The following is a 21,238-nucleotide window of genomic DNA, read 5'->3' on the forward strand; positions in this document are numbered from 1 at the left end:
AAAGTCAGTACGTCTACTTGGGCCATTGGAGTAGACAAGTAATTTTTCACAGTATCCCATTCACGTTTTCATTGTCAATTTTGGCCTCGAGTCGCTTTGGGAGTGAACTCTCCCTGTCAGTCAGGCCAGTCGGGAAAATCCAGCCTTGGGAAAATCCCATTTTTCCACCATCTAAAAATAGAAGACTACGGACTCGTAAATCGGCAGTGATCGTCCGACTGCCAGCTTGTAATTTATACCTACGAAATGTTTTTTCTTTGCAATTTTTTGACGGCAAATTATACAAATTTATGGTTTAAGAATATAAAGGGTAAAAGTACTCATGTTAACAATTACATTTTTGTTGTCCACTTGTACGTTTATCTTAAATTAATATAGTGACGAAATAATTTCCAAAGCGTGGAGAAAAAAAGAGAGAGGAAGATGCAGTGATTTCAATTTCATTATAATAAATAAATATCTGGCAAAATATAGTTCACGGTCATTACTTTCGGCCTTTAGACCAACCTTACCTGCATTGCATAGAGATACAATAATAACAGGGTCGTCATTACACACTCATTTTATCAGCTGCTACCTTGCCTGGCCTGGACCCCAGTTTTTTGATAAATACAAAGGGCCATTTAGGACCTCTTCAAATTTGTAATTGAGTTTTCACAGTCAGTGGAGTCGGTACAGCGGCACAGGTTAGCTGATAATATTCTTCCAGTAGAACTGAAACTGCGGCAATAGCAGAGGGAAGGTTCAGAAACTCGAGAACTGCAGTGCAGTACACTTTCAAGTGACAGTGAGGCCCAGGTAAGCTCTCTTTTACCTCACTCCCCTAAAATGGTCACATTGCCGACAAAGTTCACCCATTATCATACCTATGACTATTACTGCAGGCCAGGAATCCATTGAGCTAAACACTAGAGTAGATGTCTACTCTAACCTGGACGGACTGCCAATTCTAATACGTTTACTCACAGATTCAGATTCTCGCCAGACCACATTGCCAACCAATTATGGCGAATGAAAGACTTTCATCGTGACCTTTTGAAAAAGGATTGTTTAAAATATACAAATGGATTGTTTAAAATATAAAATACCATTTGTCCTTTTGTAATTGGTTTTAACATGACGAGTCTGGAGAGAATTTAATAGCTCTAAAATAAAATTAAAAAACCCTTACCATTTTCGCCGGATCCAAAGTGTCTTTGAACGTTCCAAGTGCTCTCTGATGTAGACTGTCGAATGATTTCTCAGAGTCAAGAAAATTAACAAACAATTGCCTTTGCCATTCATTACATTTTTCTATGATGTTTCTTAAAGTATAGATTTAGTCTGCACAGCTCCTACCCTTCCTTAATCCTGCATGATCTTTTCTTATGTTTGTCTACAGCATTGGAAAAGTGCCAGAAGACAATAGAGAATAAAAATTATTCGCGGCGGTGGTGGGGTTCGAACCTGCGACCTTATTGGTACGACAATTCCGCCTGGCAGGTGAGAGCGTGGCTCTACCGTGTGAGCTATCCACGAACACAAAAATATTCGTTTCAAACCCAAGTCATTTCTAGATCCCTCTCTCACCCACTTCTTGAGACCGCCGATTCGTTGGCACACCACCATAGAGAAGTAATTTTTGACCAGCAGTTAAGCTTAATAGCCAATATTCTCAACACAAACATATAACATAGAAACAATTGAGACATTGAGTATGCTCCGGTGTATGGGGTGAATTTTTAATTCAGAAAAGTGAGTGGAGCAGGCACTTATGTTGGTAACAACAAGATATGAAGTGAGTAGAAAAGTGCCAGAAGACAATAGAGAATAAAAATTATTCGCGGCGGTGGTGGGGTTCGAACCTGCGACCTTATTGGTACGACAATTCCGCCTGGCAGGTGAGAGCGTGGCTCTACCGTGTGAGCTATCCACGAACACAAAAATATTCGTTTCAAACCAAGTCATTTCTAGATCCCTCTCTCACCCACTTCTTGAGACCGCCGATTCGTTGGCACACCACCATCGCGAAGTAATTTTTGACCAGCAGTTAAGCTTAATAGCCAATATTCTCAACACAAACATATAACATAGAAACAATTGAGACATTGAGTATGCTCCGGTGTATGGGGTGAATTTTTAATTCAGAAAAGTGAGTGGAGCAGGCACTTATGTTGGTAACAACAAGATATGAAGTGAGTAGAAAAGTGCCAGAAGACAATAGAGAATAAAAATTATTCGCGGCGGTGGTGGGGTTCGAACCTGCGACCTTATTGGTACGACAATTCCGCCTGGCAGGTGAGAGCGTGGCTCTACCGTGTGAGCTATCCACGAACACAAAAATATTCGTTTCAAACCCAAGTCATTTCTAGATCCCTCTCTCACCCACTTCTTGAGACCGCCGATTCGTTGGCACACCACCATCGCGAAGTAATTTTTGACCAGCAGTTAAGCTTAATAGCCTAATAATAATATATAGCCTAAGCTTAATAGCCTAAGCTTAATAATAATAAGTGCCTGCTCCACTCACTTTTCTGAATTAAAAATTCACCCCATACACCGGAGCATACTCAATGTCTCAATTGTTTCTATGTTATATGTTTGTGTTGAGAATATTGGCTATTAAGCTTAACTGCTGGTCAAAAATTACTTCGCGATGGTGGTGTGCCAACGAATCGGCGGTCTCAAGAAGTGGGTGAGAGAGGGATCTAGAAATGACTTGGGTTTGAAACGAATATTTTTGTGTTCGTGGATAGCTCACACGGTAGAGCCACGCTCTCACCTGCCAGGCGGAATTGTCGTACCAATAAGGTCGCAGGTTCGAACCCCACCACCGCCGCGAATAATTTTTATTCTCTATTGTCTTCTGGCACTTTTCTACTCACTTCATATCTTGTTGTTACCAACATAAGTGCCTGCTCCACTCACTTTTCTGAATTAAAAATTCACCCCATACACCGGAGCATACTCAATGTCTCAATTGTTTCTATGTTATATGTTTGTGTTGAGAATATTGGCTATTAAGCTTAACTGCTGGTCAAAAATTACTTCGCGATGGTGGTGTGCCAACGAATCGGCGGTCTCAAGAAGTGGGTGAGAGAGGGATCTAGAAATGACTTGGGTTTGAAACGAATATTTTTGTGTTCGTGGATAGCTCACACGGTAGAGCCACGCTCTCACCTGCCAGGCGGAATTGTCGTACCAATAAGGTCGCAGGTTCGAACCCCACCACCGCCGCGAATAATTTTTATTCTCTATTGTCTTCTGGCACTTTTCTACTCACTTCATATCTTGTTGTTACCAACATAAGTGCCTGCTCCACTCACTTTTCTGAATTAAAAATTCACCCCATACACCGGAGCATACTCAATGTCTCAATTGTTTCTATGTTATATGTTTGTGTTGAGAATATTGGCTATTAAGCTTAACTGCTGGTCAAAAATTACTTCGCGATGGTGGTGTGCCAACGAATCGGCGGTCTCAAGAAGTGGGTGAGAGAGGGATCTAGAAATGACTTGGGTTTGAAACGAATATTTTTGTGTTCGTGGATAGCTCACACGGTAGAGCCACGCTCTCACCTGCCAGGCGGAATTGTCGTACCAATAAGGTCGCAGGTTCGAACCCCACCACTGCCGCGAATAATTTTTATTCTCTATTGTCTTCTGGCACTTTTCTACTCACTTCATATCTTGTTGTTACCAACATAAGTGCCTGCTCCACTCACTTTTCTGAATTAAAAATTCACCCCATACACCGGAGCATACTCAATGTCTCAATTGTTTCTATGTTATATGTTTGTGTTGAGAATATTGGCTATTAAGCTTAACTGCTGGTCAAAAATTACTTCGCGATGGTGGTGTGCCAACGAATCGGCGGTCTCAAGAAGTGGGTGAGAGAGGGATCTAGAAATGACTTGGGTTTGAAACGAATATTTTTGTGTTCGTGGATAGCTCACACGGTAGAGCCACGCTCTCACCTGCCAGGCGGAATTGTCGTACCAATAAAGTCGCAGGTTCGAACCCCACCACCGCCGCGAATAATTTTTATTCTCTATTGTCTTCTGGCACTTTTCTACTCACTTCATATCTTGTTGTTACCAACATAAGTGCCTGCTCCACTCACTTTTCTGAATTAAAAATTCACCCCATACACCGGAGCATACTCAATGTCTCAATTGTTTCTATGTTATATGTTTGTGTTGAGAATATTGGCTATTACGCTTAACTGCTGGTCAAAAATTACTTCGCGATGGTGGTGTGCCAACGAATCGGCGGTCTCAAGAAGTGGGTGAGAGAGGGATCTAGAAATGACTTGGGTTTGAAACGAATATTTTTGTGTTCGTGGATAGCTCACACGGTAGAGCCACGCTCTCACCTGCCAGGCGGAATTGTCGTACCAATAAGGTCGCAGGTTCGAACCCCACCACCGCCGCGAATAATTTTTATTCTCTATTGTCTTCTGGCACTTTTCTACTCACTTCATATCTTGTTGTTACCAACATAAGTGCCTGCTCCACTCTCTTTTCTGAATTAAAAATTCACCCCATACACCGGAGCATACTCAATGTCTCAATTGTTTCTATGTTATATGTTTGTGTTGAGAATATTGGCTATTAAGCTTAACTGCTGGTCAAAAATTACTTCGCGATGGTGGTGTGCCAACGAATCGGCGGTCTCAAGAAGTGGGTGAGAGAGGGATCTAGAAATGACTTGGGTTTGAAACGAATATTTTTGTGTTCGTGGATAGCTCACACGGTAGAGCCACGCTCTCACCTGCCAGGCGGAATTGTCGTACCAATAAGGTCGCAGGTTCGAACCCCACCACCGCCGCGAATAATTTTTATTCTCTATTGTCTTCTGGCACTTTTCTACTCACTTCATATCTTGTTGTTACCAACATAAGTGCCTGCTCCACTCACTTTTCTGAATTAAAAATCTACAGCATTGGATACCCTTTGTAAAATTATTTTTGTAAAGATTCAAGCACTTATAGTCTTGATATTTTCTGAGTTACAGCGCTATATATGATTTCATTATTATTATTATTATTATTATTATTATTATTATTATTATTATTATTATTATTATTATTATTATTATTATTATTATTATTATTATTATTATATATTATTATTATTACTATCATCATTATTGATGAGGGGAGAACAGTGCGGGCAGAGGGTTTAACTGATATAGAAATAGAAAAAGAGTTCTAAAGATATCCTGTTTTGCCCATACCACATTGACTCAGGTTTTTCATGGAGACTCGTAGTGTTCTATTTGTTTTTGCAACCACTCCATTGACATTTCAAATGGTTGTCTATGCAGACTCTGAGGTAGCTGAAGTGTTTCGTTCATTAGTGTAGCTAAAGTGAATCAGCTTCCTGTTGTTTGTAATATTTATCATTCAGTAAAATAACGTGTCATTTGCCATCTTTTGGTTTATTTTACAAGCGTCTCAATGTCATCCTGGAGGCATCTGGCACTAATTTTATTATCCATTTCTCTAAGCAGGAATCTGTCATCGGCAAAAAAGTTTTGAAGGGGTTTCTTGGGATAGACCTTTTCCTTGATAGTTTAAGAGGATTAAAACGCACATAGGACTGAGTACTGAGATATCAGCTGTGTCTTACAGGAACGACATTTCCTGAACCCTTAGTGTTCATCTAGATTGTTCTAAAATCTTGCAGGTGATGGGTGTTTGCAAAAGTGGACGGTAATTTACTGCAATGTTTTATCTACTCTTCTCATAAATGGCAGTGATGTTTGCATTTTTCAAGTCACTGGGTACGCACCTTGTATCAAGTGATTTTTGGAAAAGTAATTTTGAGCAATATCCTATATAATACCATTATTATTGCTCTTTAAAAAAAGAAATTTTGTTCAGGGTTGTTTGAAAAAAGAATCAATAAAGTTTGATGAAGGTTTGAAACCGTTCCAATAAACTGGTGTGCATTCTGATTAATATGTGGAAATTATTAGAAAAAATTCTGTCACAAACAGATCATTCAAGTGGCTCTTCCTGTAAAATAGTTTTCCAATTACCACTACTACTACTTCTACTACTACTACTACTACTACTACTACTACTACTACTACTACTACTACTACTACTACTACTACACTGTTATTCCAGTCTTCTCTTGGAATAAACCCTAAGGCAAATTTCTGCTTGAGTATAAACAAAGGGAACTTTGTCACTTCTGTGTAGGTAGAGACAAATAGAAGTCAAATAGTTTTCCCCAAAGACAAAAGTCGTCTGGTGCCGCTTTCACCCTGTTATAGTTGGGTTAAAGCTCCTAGCAACTCGACAGATAGTAATAAAGTTTAAATTTAAAGAAATAGGTAGTAGTAGTAGTAGTGGTAGATGTGGCACGTTATATAGGGATAGATCAGGTTCATAAGATAAGTATTAATCCCTGTTAAAGCAGAAATACTTAAGTATAATTATTCAATAAAATAGACTCACACAATAACACGTTAACACATAATTAAACAAAAGAATAATAGTAGTTTAATTAATTAAAGTTAGGCTATAGGTAAGTTAATTTTCATCCTTTCATTTACACTATGTTATTCATTTCATATATTGTTCTTAGCTTATTTGTTGAGGTCGGGGGGGGGGGTAGGATGTCTTTTGCTTCCTCAAGTTCATGGTTTCTCTGTCTTTCTTTGGTTGGGCCGAAACCTCCTTTCTGTAGTGAGTACAAGTCCTCATTTAGCATGTAATCAAACATGTGGTTGATTAATGTGTAGCCTGATATCCAGATCCAGATCAATGTGTAACCAGATCTGTGAATATATAGGAGCAAAATTTGACTGGTTGCAAACTTTGTTTTCCTTATGAGCAGTGATGTTGAAAAGATTTCAATTAACAACCCTTGACAGCACCACTGATCTCATTTTTAATTATTATCATTATTATTATTATTATTATAAATATTATTATTATTATTTTTTTAAAAATAAAAAATTAATTAAATTCCCTTTATTCATCCCCAAGGGGAAATTTGTCTTTAGGGTCTATTCCAAGGGAAGACTGGAATAGCCCATGCGTCAGCCGCAGTGTAGCGTCACAAAGTGAGCTAGGGCGAGGTGACTTGCTCAAGGCCACACAACGAGGCCGGTAGTCGAACTCGGTACCTTTTGGGTACGAAGCAAAGACCGTACCGCTGAGCCACGCTGCCCCCTTTATTATTAATAATAATAAATAATAGACCTAACTGGATGCGTTTAGGTTAGTGGGATAGGGGAAAGATAAGTAAACAATGAGAGCATAAGAATCAACACATATAAATACATAATATTACTGCAGCACATTAGCGATAGCACATTTGTAAATGTAATTCACTCATTTGGAAGGCATACATACATATACAATTATAGATATAAAGAGTGAATGAAATACTTTTGTGTATAATAACATGAGTTATCAACTTCTGTTATTTGATAGGTTGCGTCTACTTGTGGCCCAGTCGAAAACACTATATAATAATTATTACTCTCTACACATACTAGTTTTACATGACATTAATTAATCATAACACAATTAAAGTCCACAGCTATAAGATTGATATAAGCACAGTATTTTCCGCTAAATATGAATTCAAGTATTGATCACGATAGCATGTCTGGTTCTGAGTGTGAAATGAGAGAAAGGACAAGTTTGGCAATGCGCCTTTCTTATATCTCAAAATGCTCAGAGTTAAGTTAATCCCAGAAAGCAATGATGTTCCTGGATTTGTTGGTACCAGATTTTTACTGGGTTTTTTAGTCGAATCCAATCATATTTCGAGTTTTTAGGCATGAGTGATATTCATGGCGTCATTATGCGTAATCTTAGGATACTGTTACTGCCATCATAAACTGTAGCTAGGAGTGAAGTGGTGCTGGACACAGCATGCTTTGATCTAGTCGCGCCGATGCCAGGTAATAAATTATGCAGGCATCTGGCATACTTCTTGTCTCTCGTCTCTTGGCTGGTTGGTAATTAATTCTGTGCTATAAGTCGACTTGTTATTTAGGCATGGTTGTAAAATTATGTAGATGATGCTGGGTTATACAATTATGTAGGTGACCAATAGCAAATCATGGTGTGTGGCATTGAAATTAGAATGAATGGTGAAGTGATATGAATAAGCAGAGAGGTGTGAGTAATGCAAAACAGTGTTGAGAGTGTGCAACTGACTGTGTGCATGTTTATCTGCATGTGGATCATGCTGTATACACATAACTGCAGTGTAGATGGATACACGCATACGTAACTGTCAATGCCACTGTAATCACCAGTTATTAAAATAACATGGTGTATAAAAAAACTCTTTAATTAATTAATTTTTTTAATTCGAAGGAAACTTTTGAAGAACAGATTAGTTTGAGGAAGAATGGAATGATAACAGTGGGAAACCGTGTGTTCGAGAAAGCCATACTCGATTGTGCTACTACAACTACTACTACTACTACTACTACTACTACTACTACTACTACTACTACTACTACTACTACTACTACTACTAAGATAAGATAAGATACTTTATTGATCCTGAATGAAAATTATCATAATGTTACACATGCATCGTTATATTAGCACAGATTTATACACTGTCATGAACTAATTGGTGAAAATACGAAGCTAATTATAAGCAAAATAAACATCAAATATAATGAAATATTCATAAAATATACAGCAGTTACAAGCAATGCTATAAAAATCGGACATGAAAGTAGAATAGAGTTGTAATAATGGATTTGTAATGTAAATAGAATTTTGAAAATAGATTGTGACGGATTGCACAAAGCCAACACAGGTTGAAACAAAGTAAAAATAAAGCATGGTATTTGAATGTATACTACTACTACTACTACTACTACTACTACTACTACTACTACTACTACTACTACTACTACTACTACTACTACTACTACTACTACTACTACTACTACTACTACTTCTACTTCTACTACTACTACTACCACCACTACTTCTTCTTCTACTACTACTACTACTAGAATTTTGGAAATAGATTGTGACAGATTGCACATAGCCAACACAGGTTGATACAAAGTAAAAATAAAGCATGGTATTTGAATGTATACTACTGCTACTACTACTACTACTACTACTACTACTACTACTACTACTACTACTACTACTTCTACTACTACTACTATTACTACTACTATTACTACTACTATTACTATTACTACTACTGTTACTATTACTACTACTACTACTACTACTACTACTACTATTACTATTACTATTTCTATTACTATTACTATTACTACTACTACTACTACTACTACTACTACTACTACTATTACTACTATTACTACTACTACTACTACTACCACCACCATCATCACCGCTACTGCTTCTGCTACCACTACCACCATCTATGTACTTTTATACCCAATGGAAACAAAGTAATGATATTTGAATACTATACTACCTGATTTACAAATTCAATTCAACAATGAAGAGAGCAGATATAGCAATGATTAAATAGCATATTACAAAGCATTAATTGGTTTGACATATGAATGCTATGTTCATGTCAACCCTCTAAACTGTAGAGCAGGTTGTACCATTGTAGCAGGCTTTATTGTGACGAATACTAAATGAGGTATGGAGATGCAAATCAGTATTCTATTGTAATGGGTAACTGCACGCATAGCTATCATTTAAGACCGTCCCATTAAAAGGCGATCTACATTTTAAACCAAGATTAACACACAACAATGTGGCTTCAGGGATAGCATACATTTTGGATTCGTTATGTGTTAGTGATTGCTCTGTTCGATGTTGTGTGTTACCTACCTATCTGTCTTGCAATCATGATGTCTGTTTACTTTAAAATTGATTTTTTTCTCTCTTCTCTTTCTAATAATATGATACTGCTTTAAGAAAGTGAATCAGGTCAGATTTTAATCTGTTATTGATATTATTTATTTATTTACCTTTTTTAAAATGCCATTACAATTTTTAAAAATACATATTTTACTCCTTATTTGTAAGATGTTAAATTATTTTACAGAAATAACTTGGCTGACCAGGCAAAAAGAATGGGAACACTGTACAAAGTTTTGTACCCTGTGTTGTGTGTTGTGACTTGGGTATTCATGAAAATTGTGGATGCCCTGTTCGGATTTTATTATAAGAATGAGCACAGAATAGTGTCACAAGTTACGGACCCCATCCTTTTGCAACCAGCCACTGTCCTTGCTGATAAGATCAGATCTCGAGAGGTAAGACTTTTTAGCTTGCCATATTATAACTACGATAATAATGGTTACCGTTTTTGACAGAAAATTACAAGCAATACCTTTAATGTGTACCTGGAAAAAAACAAAACCCTGGTAATGTAAAAAAGCAAATTATATGTATGTAGATTTCATAATTATTAATCATTTGAAATTTTTAAAAGTTATATAGATATGAAAAGATCAAATCATTGGACTAAATGTTGAAATCATTGGACTTTTAAGCTTGAGCTTAAAATTAAATGTAAAAGACATATTGTGGTTAAAAGGTGACATTTTTCAGTCTCAATGTTTACTTGGCTCTTACAAATAGAATGCATGCATGAAACAATGGCATATATCACTTAGAGGACGCGGGTCATCTATATATTTTCCCAATGCAGATGTTAATGCATATCCTATATGAAGTTTTGATTCCACGGATTCGGTGAACTTCCTTCAAAATTTGGTTTATTTCCTTAGCAAACTATTTGGAAATAGAATATCCACTTTATACTGTTCACTTTGCAAGTCATGTGCCTCTTTTTGTATAAGCTTTTCTACAACTTAGTAGATTGAGCTTATAAGTGTATTTTTTGTCTATGTCCTTAGGTTTCAATAAAAGTAATGAGTATTCATAGCTGGAATTGTTGCAGGACCTGTAAAACAATATATTTAACTCTTTTTCTTTTTTTTTTTGGGATTGCTTTTTTTCTGTCATATTTTGCGACAACACCATACCATAGAAAGTGAAGATACTTTTAATTTTTTTCTTATTTTTTTTTTTTTTTTGCTACTTGAGAAATTTGTTTGCTTCAGTGTCCAAAGAATTGGTAATTTTAATATTTATATAGCACATTTTCATGTATTTACTGTGCAAATTTGCTTCATTTATTTCTGCAGTAAGTCATAATGAACCAAATTTACATTTCATACAGTACAAGTCACTCTTACTCTCACAAGATCTGTCACTGCGTATAACATTGTACTGGTCACATGAGTGGAGTAGTTGAATGCCTGTTAAGTGCTTTCTCTATAGACACAATGCCTGGTCCCAAGTACTGTGAATTCTCAATCATTTGATGTTGACCACTTTGAATATCCCTGGAATTTTGTTACAAGACATCTTACTACTAATGTCAAGACTAATAAATGAGTATTTTCATTATTTGACTCTATAGTATCGAGCTGAGGATGTGATGTCAGCTTTCATAGCCAGAGCAAAGGAAGTAAATATGGTGGTCAATGCAATTGTGGGTGAGCAGTATGATAAGGCATTACGCTGTGCTCAGGGGCTGGATGCAACACTTGACTCTCTGACCAAGGAGCAAATCGAACAGGATTACAGTCAAGAGAAAAAGCCATTCTTAGGTGTACCTTTGTCTGTAAAAGAAGCATTTGGCTGGGCAGGTTGGTGTAACAGATAAATACAAATGTTGTCACCCTCCCCCCAACCCCCCAAAAAAAGAATCAATGAAGGAGTTGCATTAAAGCTCCAAATTGATTGATAGATATAAATGATATGGATGTTTTGAGGTTCCACTTTGTCAGATAGATTTGACATAGAAACCCCTATGAGGAATGTAAGATGATTGTTGATTATGCCAAATAAATGAATCATCTGAACAATATAGTTGGTATTAGTTGGTATTTTATTCATTGTTTGCTTTGTGAACAAATGGGAAATCCCATTGTCTACAACAATAGCGTTTTGTCAGTTAAATTTCGGCTTTGATTCATTTTCTTCATTGTGATTTTTAAGACCTGAATTCTGGGTGGGGTTCCTGACCTCCCATAGTGGGCAGAGAGGTACATACTGTGTCTTCTATCCCCCTACGTCTGTTTTCCAAACATGCTTTCTGTCTTTGTCTTGGAATGAGATTACTTGGTTTTGTCCTGACCCTGGCTTGATACCCTGGCTGGGAGGGAAACAGTCAAATGTATAATTAGTTTTGGGAGATGATGTTTTTTTCCTTGTAAATCATCTCTCTGTTATGCACTGTATTATGTTTTATTTATGTATTATATATGATTTGTAAACATTTGAGTGTATTCCTTTTAGTGGGGACCTGTGCTTGTGTCTGGATGAGACTTTTAGGTGATCTCAAACTAAGTACACTGATAGTGTGCTCTTGGAATCTACATCTGTTCCCTATTTGAACCAATTCCCCTTTGTCTGCCTTCTTCTTGGATGCTTTAATTGTAATTCTAGAACTATTTACTATCCCATTTTCTTCCTTTTTACTGGCGCTGATATGACCTTATTGTATTGCAAGCGCCATAAAATCCTTAAAAACAAAAACATAACATAAGACCTGAATTAGGATTGTCAATGGACAAACATTCAACTTAATGAGCTATTGAGTCTCTGAAATCTTTATTTTTGCATATGGTGTAATAACAAAGAAATTGAATAAGAAAGTAAAAATACAGCGACCATTCCTTATTCTAACTTCTATAGAGTGTAAGTAAAGATGGTGTCTCATAGCTTTAAACTATCATTTAATTGGAATTATACACATTACTTAAAATAATGAAAGTGACGATTAGTAACTAATGATAATTTTTTATTATAAATGATACATTTATATCAGGATGTTTAATTATATATCATAGTTTATTTAGATTTTATTTGTCTTTCACAATATTTGGGTATGATATGATACATCTTATTAGCGTCTTTCTTATCACTTGTTTTTAATGAAGGTATGAGTAACACATCTGGTGTGGTTTCCCGCAAACCAATCAAAGCCACAACGAATGCCCCTGTTTTGGCCAACTTGATTGAGGCTGGTGCCATTCCATTCATTCAGACCAATGTCAGTGAATTGTGTATGTGGTTTGAGTCATCAAATTATGTATATGGATGCACGAACAATGCATACAATTCTTCTAGGATGGTGGGAGGAAGTTCGGGTGAGTGTGAATTAGAGGATCAGTTTCATGCTATTAAATCAATGGAGTGGCTCCATTAGTTTTTCCTGAAATAAAAAGGGATTTTCTATAAATTATAATAAACAATGAATAATATGTCAATTGATTCACCACAGTTTAATCATTGATAGGGGAAAAAAGTAGTCCCCTTATAGCTTTTGAAGTTTGTGGTTTATTGGTGTGACACAAATTTTGTGACCTGTGACCTTTAGGCAATGAAGTCTGCTCTTTGTGGCAGGAAGTTGAGTCATTACAAAGGGCTCTTTAGTCATATTTCCTTTCCATTTTCAGGTTTAAAATGAATACCTGGCAAGTAACAGGGTTGACTTTGTCACCCCAATAATATAATACAATGTTTAGGCAGGGGGTCACAAATTACTTTAGTTTTGGCTCATTTTGTACATTCTCATTCTTATTTCAGGCGGAGAAGGCTGCATCATTTCTACTGGGGCTTCTGTTATTGGTATTGGGTCTGATGTTGGAGGCAGTATCCGTATGCCTTGCTTTTTCAATGGTATTTTTGGCCACAAAGGCAGTGTAGGTATGTCTAACACTTACATGAATTTGGAAACTTGATTGCTACAGTGATACTTTACGCCATTATTTTTTATTTTTTTAGAGATATTGCCATTTTCTCTTTCTCTTTCACAATTATTTTCTGACCTGAAAGACATTTTAAACTGAGAGCTGTCTCAATGGGTGGTTGGGCCTGTCCAATTATACCTAGGAAGTTTCTTAGAAATTGGGGAGCAGGTACATGATAAAAATCTGAAAACATCTATATGGTAGATAAAGTGAAAGGAAGTATGCAATTGAAAATCATCCCTAAAAAGTGTGAACTTTTTTTTTATGAGGGTGTTATTACCAATACACAACAGAGTTAAACCATTAGGTAGGACTTGCATATTTTGCTGCATACATTTAACTTGCAGAGACAAGTATGAAATCATTAATAATTTATGCTCCTTTATACATATGCATTGTTAAAGATGAGAGAGAAAAAACGGAGAGCATGCAAGTGGTGCAAAGTTGTATGATCCATTGCCAGACAAACCAAAACAAAAGTACATGACAGAGGATTTGTCTTTCCTAAATATGTTCAGTCTTCCTATTGTCATCTCTACGTCCTTACTACAGGTGTTAAATTAAAACTTTGAATTTTTTTGGCCGGTCTGGAGGCACCATCACCGTTATCATCATCTGGGAACATTCAGTAAAGCTCTAGATCATCTGAAATGGCAACAGATTAGACACTCTTACTCTGCATTGTTTATGGTACAATCAACTTTAAAAAGCCTTCTGCAGTACAATGTTTCGCCTTGTCACAATAGCCAAGAAATATTAAACATAATCTGGAGTTGGATAGGTGACAGTGAACGTTCAAAAAATTGGTCTCAACATTATGTTTTTGATTGAGGCACTTAACATACATTACCTCACTCAATTCAGGTGCGAATAAGTACCTGGCTTCAGCTATGATAGATTTTGTAAGATTCTTAGTACAAAAAGGACACCTAACAGACAACTGCTCCTGTTTGAATGGAAATGTGGTTCTATAAGGCTTGCTTGGGGAATAAAATTGAAATATTGTGAAGCGCATTGAGCATAGTTAATACATGAAAATGCACTTTATTAATGTTCATATTTCTATATCTGCCTATATTTCACTTTAGCTATTTTTCCTATTATTTTACAAAATAAAATGATAGGCTTTTTGTTTTTATTATCTTAGAAGTTTTTTGTTTTTTTTTTAAATTTTCTTCGTCCATCACCATTTTATTATAAAAGCAAACACTTTAATATCAAATTTAAAGCTTCAATCTCACATTAAACATTTTCTTATTTGCCTTTCTTTTAATCCTTCAGGTGCTATTGATAACACTGGTCAGTGGCCAATAGCAGGTGACCAGACAATGGATTTGCTGGCCACTGGTCCAATGTGCCGATATGCAAGTGACCTCATTCCATCGGTCAAAGTTATGGCTGGACCAGAACGATTGAAGAAACTCAAACTGGATACGCAGGTAGGTGGAACAGTGGAGAATAATGATACTATTTATTTATTTTTTTGACATGTGTTGTATTTTCCATGCATTTAATGGGAAGTTTTGTATCAAATCTATCCATTTACGTTATTAAGCGAAGTGATAAATAGAGAGAATGAATTACTATGCTTGCTCAAGCTGTTATTTTTCAGTGTTGAGATCCATTTTCTCACTTCATCATTGATTGCATTGTTTTATTTATGAAAGAATAATTTTGTGATAAATAGAGATGATTAATTATTTATTCCACTTTGCTCAAGCTGTTATTTTTCATTGTTCAGATTTATTTTCTCACTTTGTTTATGTCTATGATAGGTGTACTTAAAGAGATCCATTTTTAAACTTTATCAACTCAATATATTGTTTTGTCTCTGAAAGGTTGACTTTAAGAATCTTCGTGTTATATCTGTGCCTGACGACGGTGGCAGTTTGTTTGTAAGCAGTGTAGATCCACAACTAAAGGACATACAAAAGAGGGTAAGATTTTATACAAACATTCATGGTTGGCATAGCGTTCATTTGTTAAGGCCAGGTTTTTACATTGATCATGATTTTGTTACTGCGCTTTTTTTTTTATCAACAGTCTTATCCTTCAGATCTGCAAGGCTCATTATTGGTTGAGAGTGCTTTGAGTTATTGGTGGTAAAATTAAAGCATTACACTGTAAAATCTTTATCTCTATTGCTATCTTAGTTCAAGTGCTGGGGCTGACACAGGCTTTATCATTCTTGTTTTGAAATAAACTGTAAAGGCAAATTTTCCCTGTGGCATAAAAAAAAAGGGAAATTTTATGTTGATTTATTTATTTCATTTGTCTGTCCTTGCACTATGGCCTATGTGCGGCTATGTAGTCTAGTGATATGGTGCTTGCCTTAGGATTGGAAGTTCCTGGGTTCGAGTCCCGAGTGCACATGAGTCCATGGAAAAAGCTCTTTACTCACGTTCTCTCTTGGTACTCAGGTATGAAATGAGTACCTGGTCGTTAACAGCATTGTCTCTGTCCGAAAATATTGTCATGTCTTCTAACAGGCGTCATGTCTCGTCTCACATATTACATAGGTGCACGATTTCTGTCTTTTTAAAAGGGATTTTAATTTATTTCTGGCATCTAGATCACTCCAACATAATACTGTTTTGGGAAAGTAGGTCAGATTTCAAAATAAGTTTCAGGTTCTTTGAATTTTTTGGAAATGGATTTTAGGCTTTTATGGCTTACCCTGCTTGCGCTCATAATGTAAAGTGTTGCTATTGGCTTGGGACACCTTGTAAAGCACTTTGAGCAGGTTTAGAGGATATTGCACTACATAGAAGCTCAATTATAAAGTTTTTATTTGGCACAGATGGCCATATCAGGAGAAAAACAATTCCTGCTAACAACAGTTACCACCATCAAGGCACTCAAGCCTCCAGGGGTTAGCACTCTCTTGATGAACATGGTTAAAGCTGTTATGGTATTCACCCGACTTTTGACCTGTATGTCCCAGTTTTAGTCCCACTTTGGGAAGTGCAAATTTAAGTCCTTGGAAAAGGTTCTTTATTCACATTTTTTTCAGCAGACCCGAATGTAACAGGAGTACCTAGATGGTAAAAATATGGTCTCATTTGGAAAAAAATAAGATTTAACAAGCACGTTAAAGATGTCCTATCTTGTCCTGCATTGGGATCCTTTATAAAGCACTCTGAGGATATTTAAAAGAGATTGTTCTAATTTTTGATAAGAGATCATGTTTTATCAATTGGGACTAGTTGCAACCTGAGTCACATCACAGTCATTAGTCTGTTGGTGAATATTGTTAGGCCTGCAGATTGAGCCATATACAAAAATTTGAGAAAATCTTGACTTGAGAGCACTTCTTATACTTGTATAGAGTTATAAGCAATTTCTAATTATTGATTTATTTCAGGCTGCTGAATATCTCAAAAGCGCAGGAGCTAATGTGACAGATAAAACCATCTCCAAGTTTCGTCTGGCCCTGGACATGTGGGCTGCATGCATGAATCTAGCGGATAAGGGACCTAGATTTTCTGAGTTGATGTCTGGACAAGAGGGAGGAAAGAATGTCAACTGTATAAAAGAGCTCTTTTTGTGGATGATAAGAATGTCTGAACACACCCTACCAGCAATTGTATTGGGAATTGTCAATGACTTTTTACCACAACGCACTCGTAATCTTGACTTAAAAGCAGTAGAAGTTTTAGATAAGTTGCGGAATGAAATTATAGAACTTCTTGGGACAGACGGCGTCTTACTTTATCCATCCCATCCAAAACCCGCCCCTTATCATAGTCATCCTATTGCAACGCCTTTCAATTTTGCTTACACTTGTCTATTTAATGCCTTGAAGTTGCCCGTTACCCAGTGTCCCTTAGGTCTTAGTAAAGAAGGACTTCCATTAGGTATTCAAATTGTTACTGCTCCAAACAATGATCACTTGAGTCTAGCCGTGGCCCTAAGGTTAGAGCATGGATTTGGTGGTTGGGTCAATCCAAGAAGTAATTGAAATGTTTCCTGATTAATGACATTGCATTTATGATTCACAATTTAAGTATAATTTCTCTCCATAATAATTAACATTACTGTGCTCAACCTCTTACATCATTTGTTTTACAAGGCAAATCAGAGGCCATTAATTAGAATTATCATTAACATGAAAGTAGCTAGTGAGACCAACTGTATTTTAGACAAATTATTGATTTATTCATATACATGACAATAATTGAGGTCCTATTATTGCAAAAAATCACTCTCCTTTTAAGTATAAGGACTGGTATTGGTCCTAGCTCAGTCGTCGTTTTTTGGGGGGGGGTTTTCTGAAAATCCTTCCCACTGTGATGAGATTGGTCTGTTAGATTTGATAGAAAGCACTTTGTGATAGATTAGCATAATAATATCCAAAAGGTCGTAAGTAATTGCTCCTATCTATTTTTATACTATAAAAGCTGAAATAAACGTTGTCTGCATATCTTTATAACACCGAAAGTCTAGTTTTATATGACAGTAATATGCTAATTAGATAACTGAACACAAAAATGTGGACTTATCAACAAACCTGTAATGGAGAATAGCTAGTGAGCTCTTTGAAAGTTTTTTTCCATTACAATGATGATGAAAAGGTCCATATAAAATTTTGATAGTTTTAGCCTTTTAGTGAGCACCAGGTGAACATAAAAATGTTACGATTTTGAATATGTGAGTGCTTAAAGGAATGCATTGAACAAATTATCATACATTAGAATAACAATAAAAAAATCCATCACTCACTGACCAATCTGTTTAGATTTATCATACATCCAATGTTTAATATTTTTTCTTCTCATTAACTTATTGATTTTAAAAAATCTTTTCTGCATGATAGAGCTTGATTTTGTAAGGAGGAATTTAAGAATATTCTCTTTGTCTTTTCACTCGGTTTACTATTACTATATATTTTGTAATATCGTTTTCTACCTTTTTATTTATTTTGTATTGTATCTCATGTTTACTCACTCTTTAAAAGAAATTACAGCATTGAAATAGGTACTTTACATTGTCCAGCTCCGTTTGCTGAAATAATAAGAAAAAATGTGTTGACTAATTCAGATTTCATGGCTGTGGAGATTAAGATGAAAAAAAGTGTCATTCCTATTCTAGTCATAATACATGAACTAAAGGAATTGGAAATCTCTCTTTTTTTTTTTTTGCTTCAGAAGTTGATTTATTTGGGGGTTTTTGGGGATTTTTTTTTTTTTGGTTTGTTTGTTGTTTCTTTTTTTGTTTTTTTTTGTTTTTTTTTTTTACATTTAAGACTATAATGATGAAAAGAAATGAAAAGAGGAAATCTTTACATTGTATTTGATTGATGTTTTTTCATATCATCATGTTGTATGATTGTATGTTGGAATAATCTAAAATAAGGTATTTTCTAGGATGCTGCAATATTTACATAAAAGTTTAATATTAAGCAATATGTTGTATACTCAAATCTTCTTCTTGAGGGCATTTGCTACAATTGTTGTGAGATCTCCACAGCTTCTCTGTCAAAATTATTTACTACTCAGTATGTCTTTTTTTTTGTATAAGAATGGTTTTCAAAAAAACTTTTAAGTTGTCTCATAAATCATGCAAATGCCTCTAAGAAGTTCAGTTTGGAAATTGAAAACATAATCTTGACAAGCTGTCATCGCAGAAATCCTTTTTTTTCTTGAGATAATATTTATTGATTACCATGAAAAAATGCTGTCACGTCTTGAAAAAATGATCAAATCAGCTTTTATCCACTTTTTTTTTTTTGATTGCTTTTAACATATGGAGAAAAATGCTTGTATAACATTTTCTTTTTTTCATGAATACACTTAATATTTAAATAAAGAGGTACCTTGTTTGAGAACTCTTCTTGAATATAATATGTACTTTAAAGATTTTTTTTCTGGCTACAACCTAATCCATACTTATTGACTTTTTTAGCTTTTAGTCTAATATAATGTGCCAAAATCTTTGGATCTACTTCAGGAGGTCAATTTTGTATTGTCTAGTCTAAAAAACAAAGTTATGCTTGCACTGTGATTTAATTTGCAGTTTTGATAACACCATAATGAATGGCAGATTATGTAAATGTGTGTTTATTTAACATTTATAACACGTCGATTATTTGAAGACATTTTTCCTCCATTTAGTAATTCACTGTAATGTACCAAACATTTCACTTTTTAAATATCTGGGTGGGGTTCCTGACCTCCCGTTGTGGGCAGGGAGGTACTTACTGTGTCTTCTATCCCCCTATATCTGTTTTCCAACATACTTTCTTTGTCTTGAGATTAGATTACTTGGTTTTGTCATGGCCCTGGCTGGGAGGGAAACAGTCAAGTGTATAGTTAAGAGTTTTGGGAGATGATATTTTTTGTCTTGTAAATCATCTCTGTATTATGCACTGTATTATGTTTTGTTTACATATTATACATGATTTGTAAAACATTTGCGTGTATTCCTCTTAGTGGGGACCTGTGCCTGTATCAGGATGAGCCTTTTAGATCTCAAACTAAGTACTTTGATAGTGTGCTCTTGGAATCTATGTTTATTATTAGTGTTTGGAGAGGATTTTATTCCCTGGTAAATTATCTCTCTGTTATGTATTGTTAGTTATGTTTTCTGATTTGGATACATTCTGTGAGCATTTGAGTGTATTTCTGTCAGTGGAATCCTGTGCTGATGTCTGGATGAGACTTTTAGGTGTACTTTTAAGTACACTGATAGTGTGTTCTTGAAATCTACATCTGTTCCCTATTTGAACCAGTCTTCTTTGTTTTACTTTTTCTTGGGTACCTTTACTTGTAATTCTATAATTTTTTTTCCCTACCTCATTATCTTCTTTTTTACTGGCGCTGAAATGACCTAAATGTGACGCAAACGCTGTAAGACCCTTAAAAACAAACAAACAAAATCTAAAGATTGAACCAATAATATACCATATAGTCGACCATTCGTTATCACAATTTTACATGTGAAATTCCCTTGTCAACATTTTTATTTATTAATTTTCTTTGCTTTGGAACTTAAGTGAAATATGTATGATTTCTTGTCATCTGTTTCAAATTTATACATTTTTTTTTTTTTAAACAAGAAAGTGCGTTTGATAATGGCAGAAGAACGTAAGAGAGATTGAATGCAAAGATGATGAGTATTCTCATAGGATGTAATTGTTTCAAGTTATACAGAGATGGAGAATTCTAAGAAAAAAAAAATTTGACTCAAAAGTGTGTGCACCTTAAACAAGTTGTTGTTTGCTTTTTTTATTTTTGTTTGTTGTTAAGAGAGATTACATCCCCCCCCCCCCTCCCTCCCTCCTGTTTGAAAGAAAATGTATATATATATTTGAAACCATCTGATTGTCCTCACCCATTTGGTGGGGATCCCATACTGATGTCCATCATAAATGTTGCTTGGTGTTGGGCTGGCCCCAGGGGTACATTGCTGCTGACATCTGTGAACCAATCACTCTTGTCTTACAGTTTTTAAGAGGGACATCACCGACCCTTCATCATTTCAGTGCGCTTACCACATAA

General features: G+C 35.6%; 1 protein-coding gene across 1 annotated transcript; it reads left to right on the forward strand.

Moving 5' to 3' along the window:
- The first annotated feature begins 472 nt into the window (after nucleotides 1–472).
- LOC144968261 (fatty-acid amide hydrolase 2-A-like) lies at nucleotides 473–20,945 on the forward strand. Its single transcript, XM_078906441.1, has 8 exons — nucleotides 473–798; nucleotides 10,016–10,226; nucleotides 11,402–11,630; nucleotides 12,927–13,136; nucleotides 13,576–13,695; nucleotides 15,021–15,178; nucleotides 15,578–15,676; nucleotides 17,104–20,945. Exons 2-8 carry the CDS (start codon nucleotides 10,044–10,046, stop codon nucleotides 17,698–17,700), a joined length of 1,596 nt encoding a protein of 531 aa, XP_078762567.1. The 5' UTR covers nucleotides 473–798; nucleotides 10,016–10,043; the 3' UTR covers nucleotides 17,701–20,945.
- Nucleotides 20,946–21,238: the final 293 nt, after the last annotated feature.

This window comes from Berghia stephanieae, chromosome 3 (genome assembly GCF_034508935.2).
Source record: "Berghia stephanieae isolate SIO BIC M18660-M18661 chromosome 3, UCSD_Bste_1.3, whole genome shotgun sequence".
NCBI lineage: Eukaryota > Metazoa > Mollusca > Gastropoda > Nudibranchia > Aeolidiidae > Berghia > Berghia stephanieae.

Bases quoted from the DNA above. Each gene is read 5' to 3' on its own strand.
- LOC144968261 (XM_078906441.1), top strand. From the start codon at position 10,044: ATGGGAACACTGTACAAAGTTTTGTACCCTGTGTTGTGTGTTGTGACT. The intron at 11,631-12,926 runs GTTGGTGTAACA...TTTTTAATGAAG, and splicing joins AGAAGCATTTGGCTGGGCAG to GTATGAGTAACACATCTGGT. The intron at 15,677-17,103 runs GTAAGATTTTAT...GATTTATTTCAG, and splicing joins TAAAGGACATACAAAAGAGG to GCTGCTGAATATCTCAAAAG.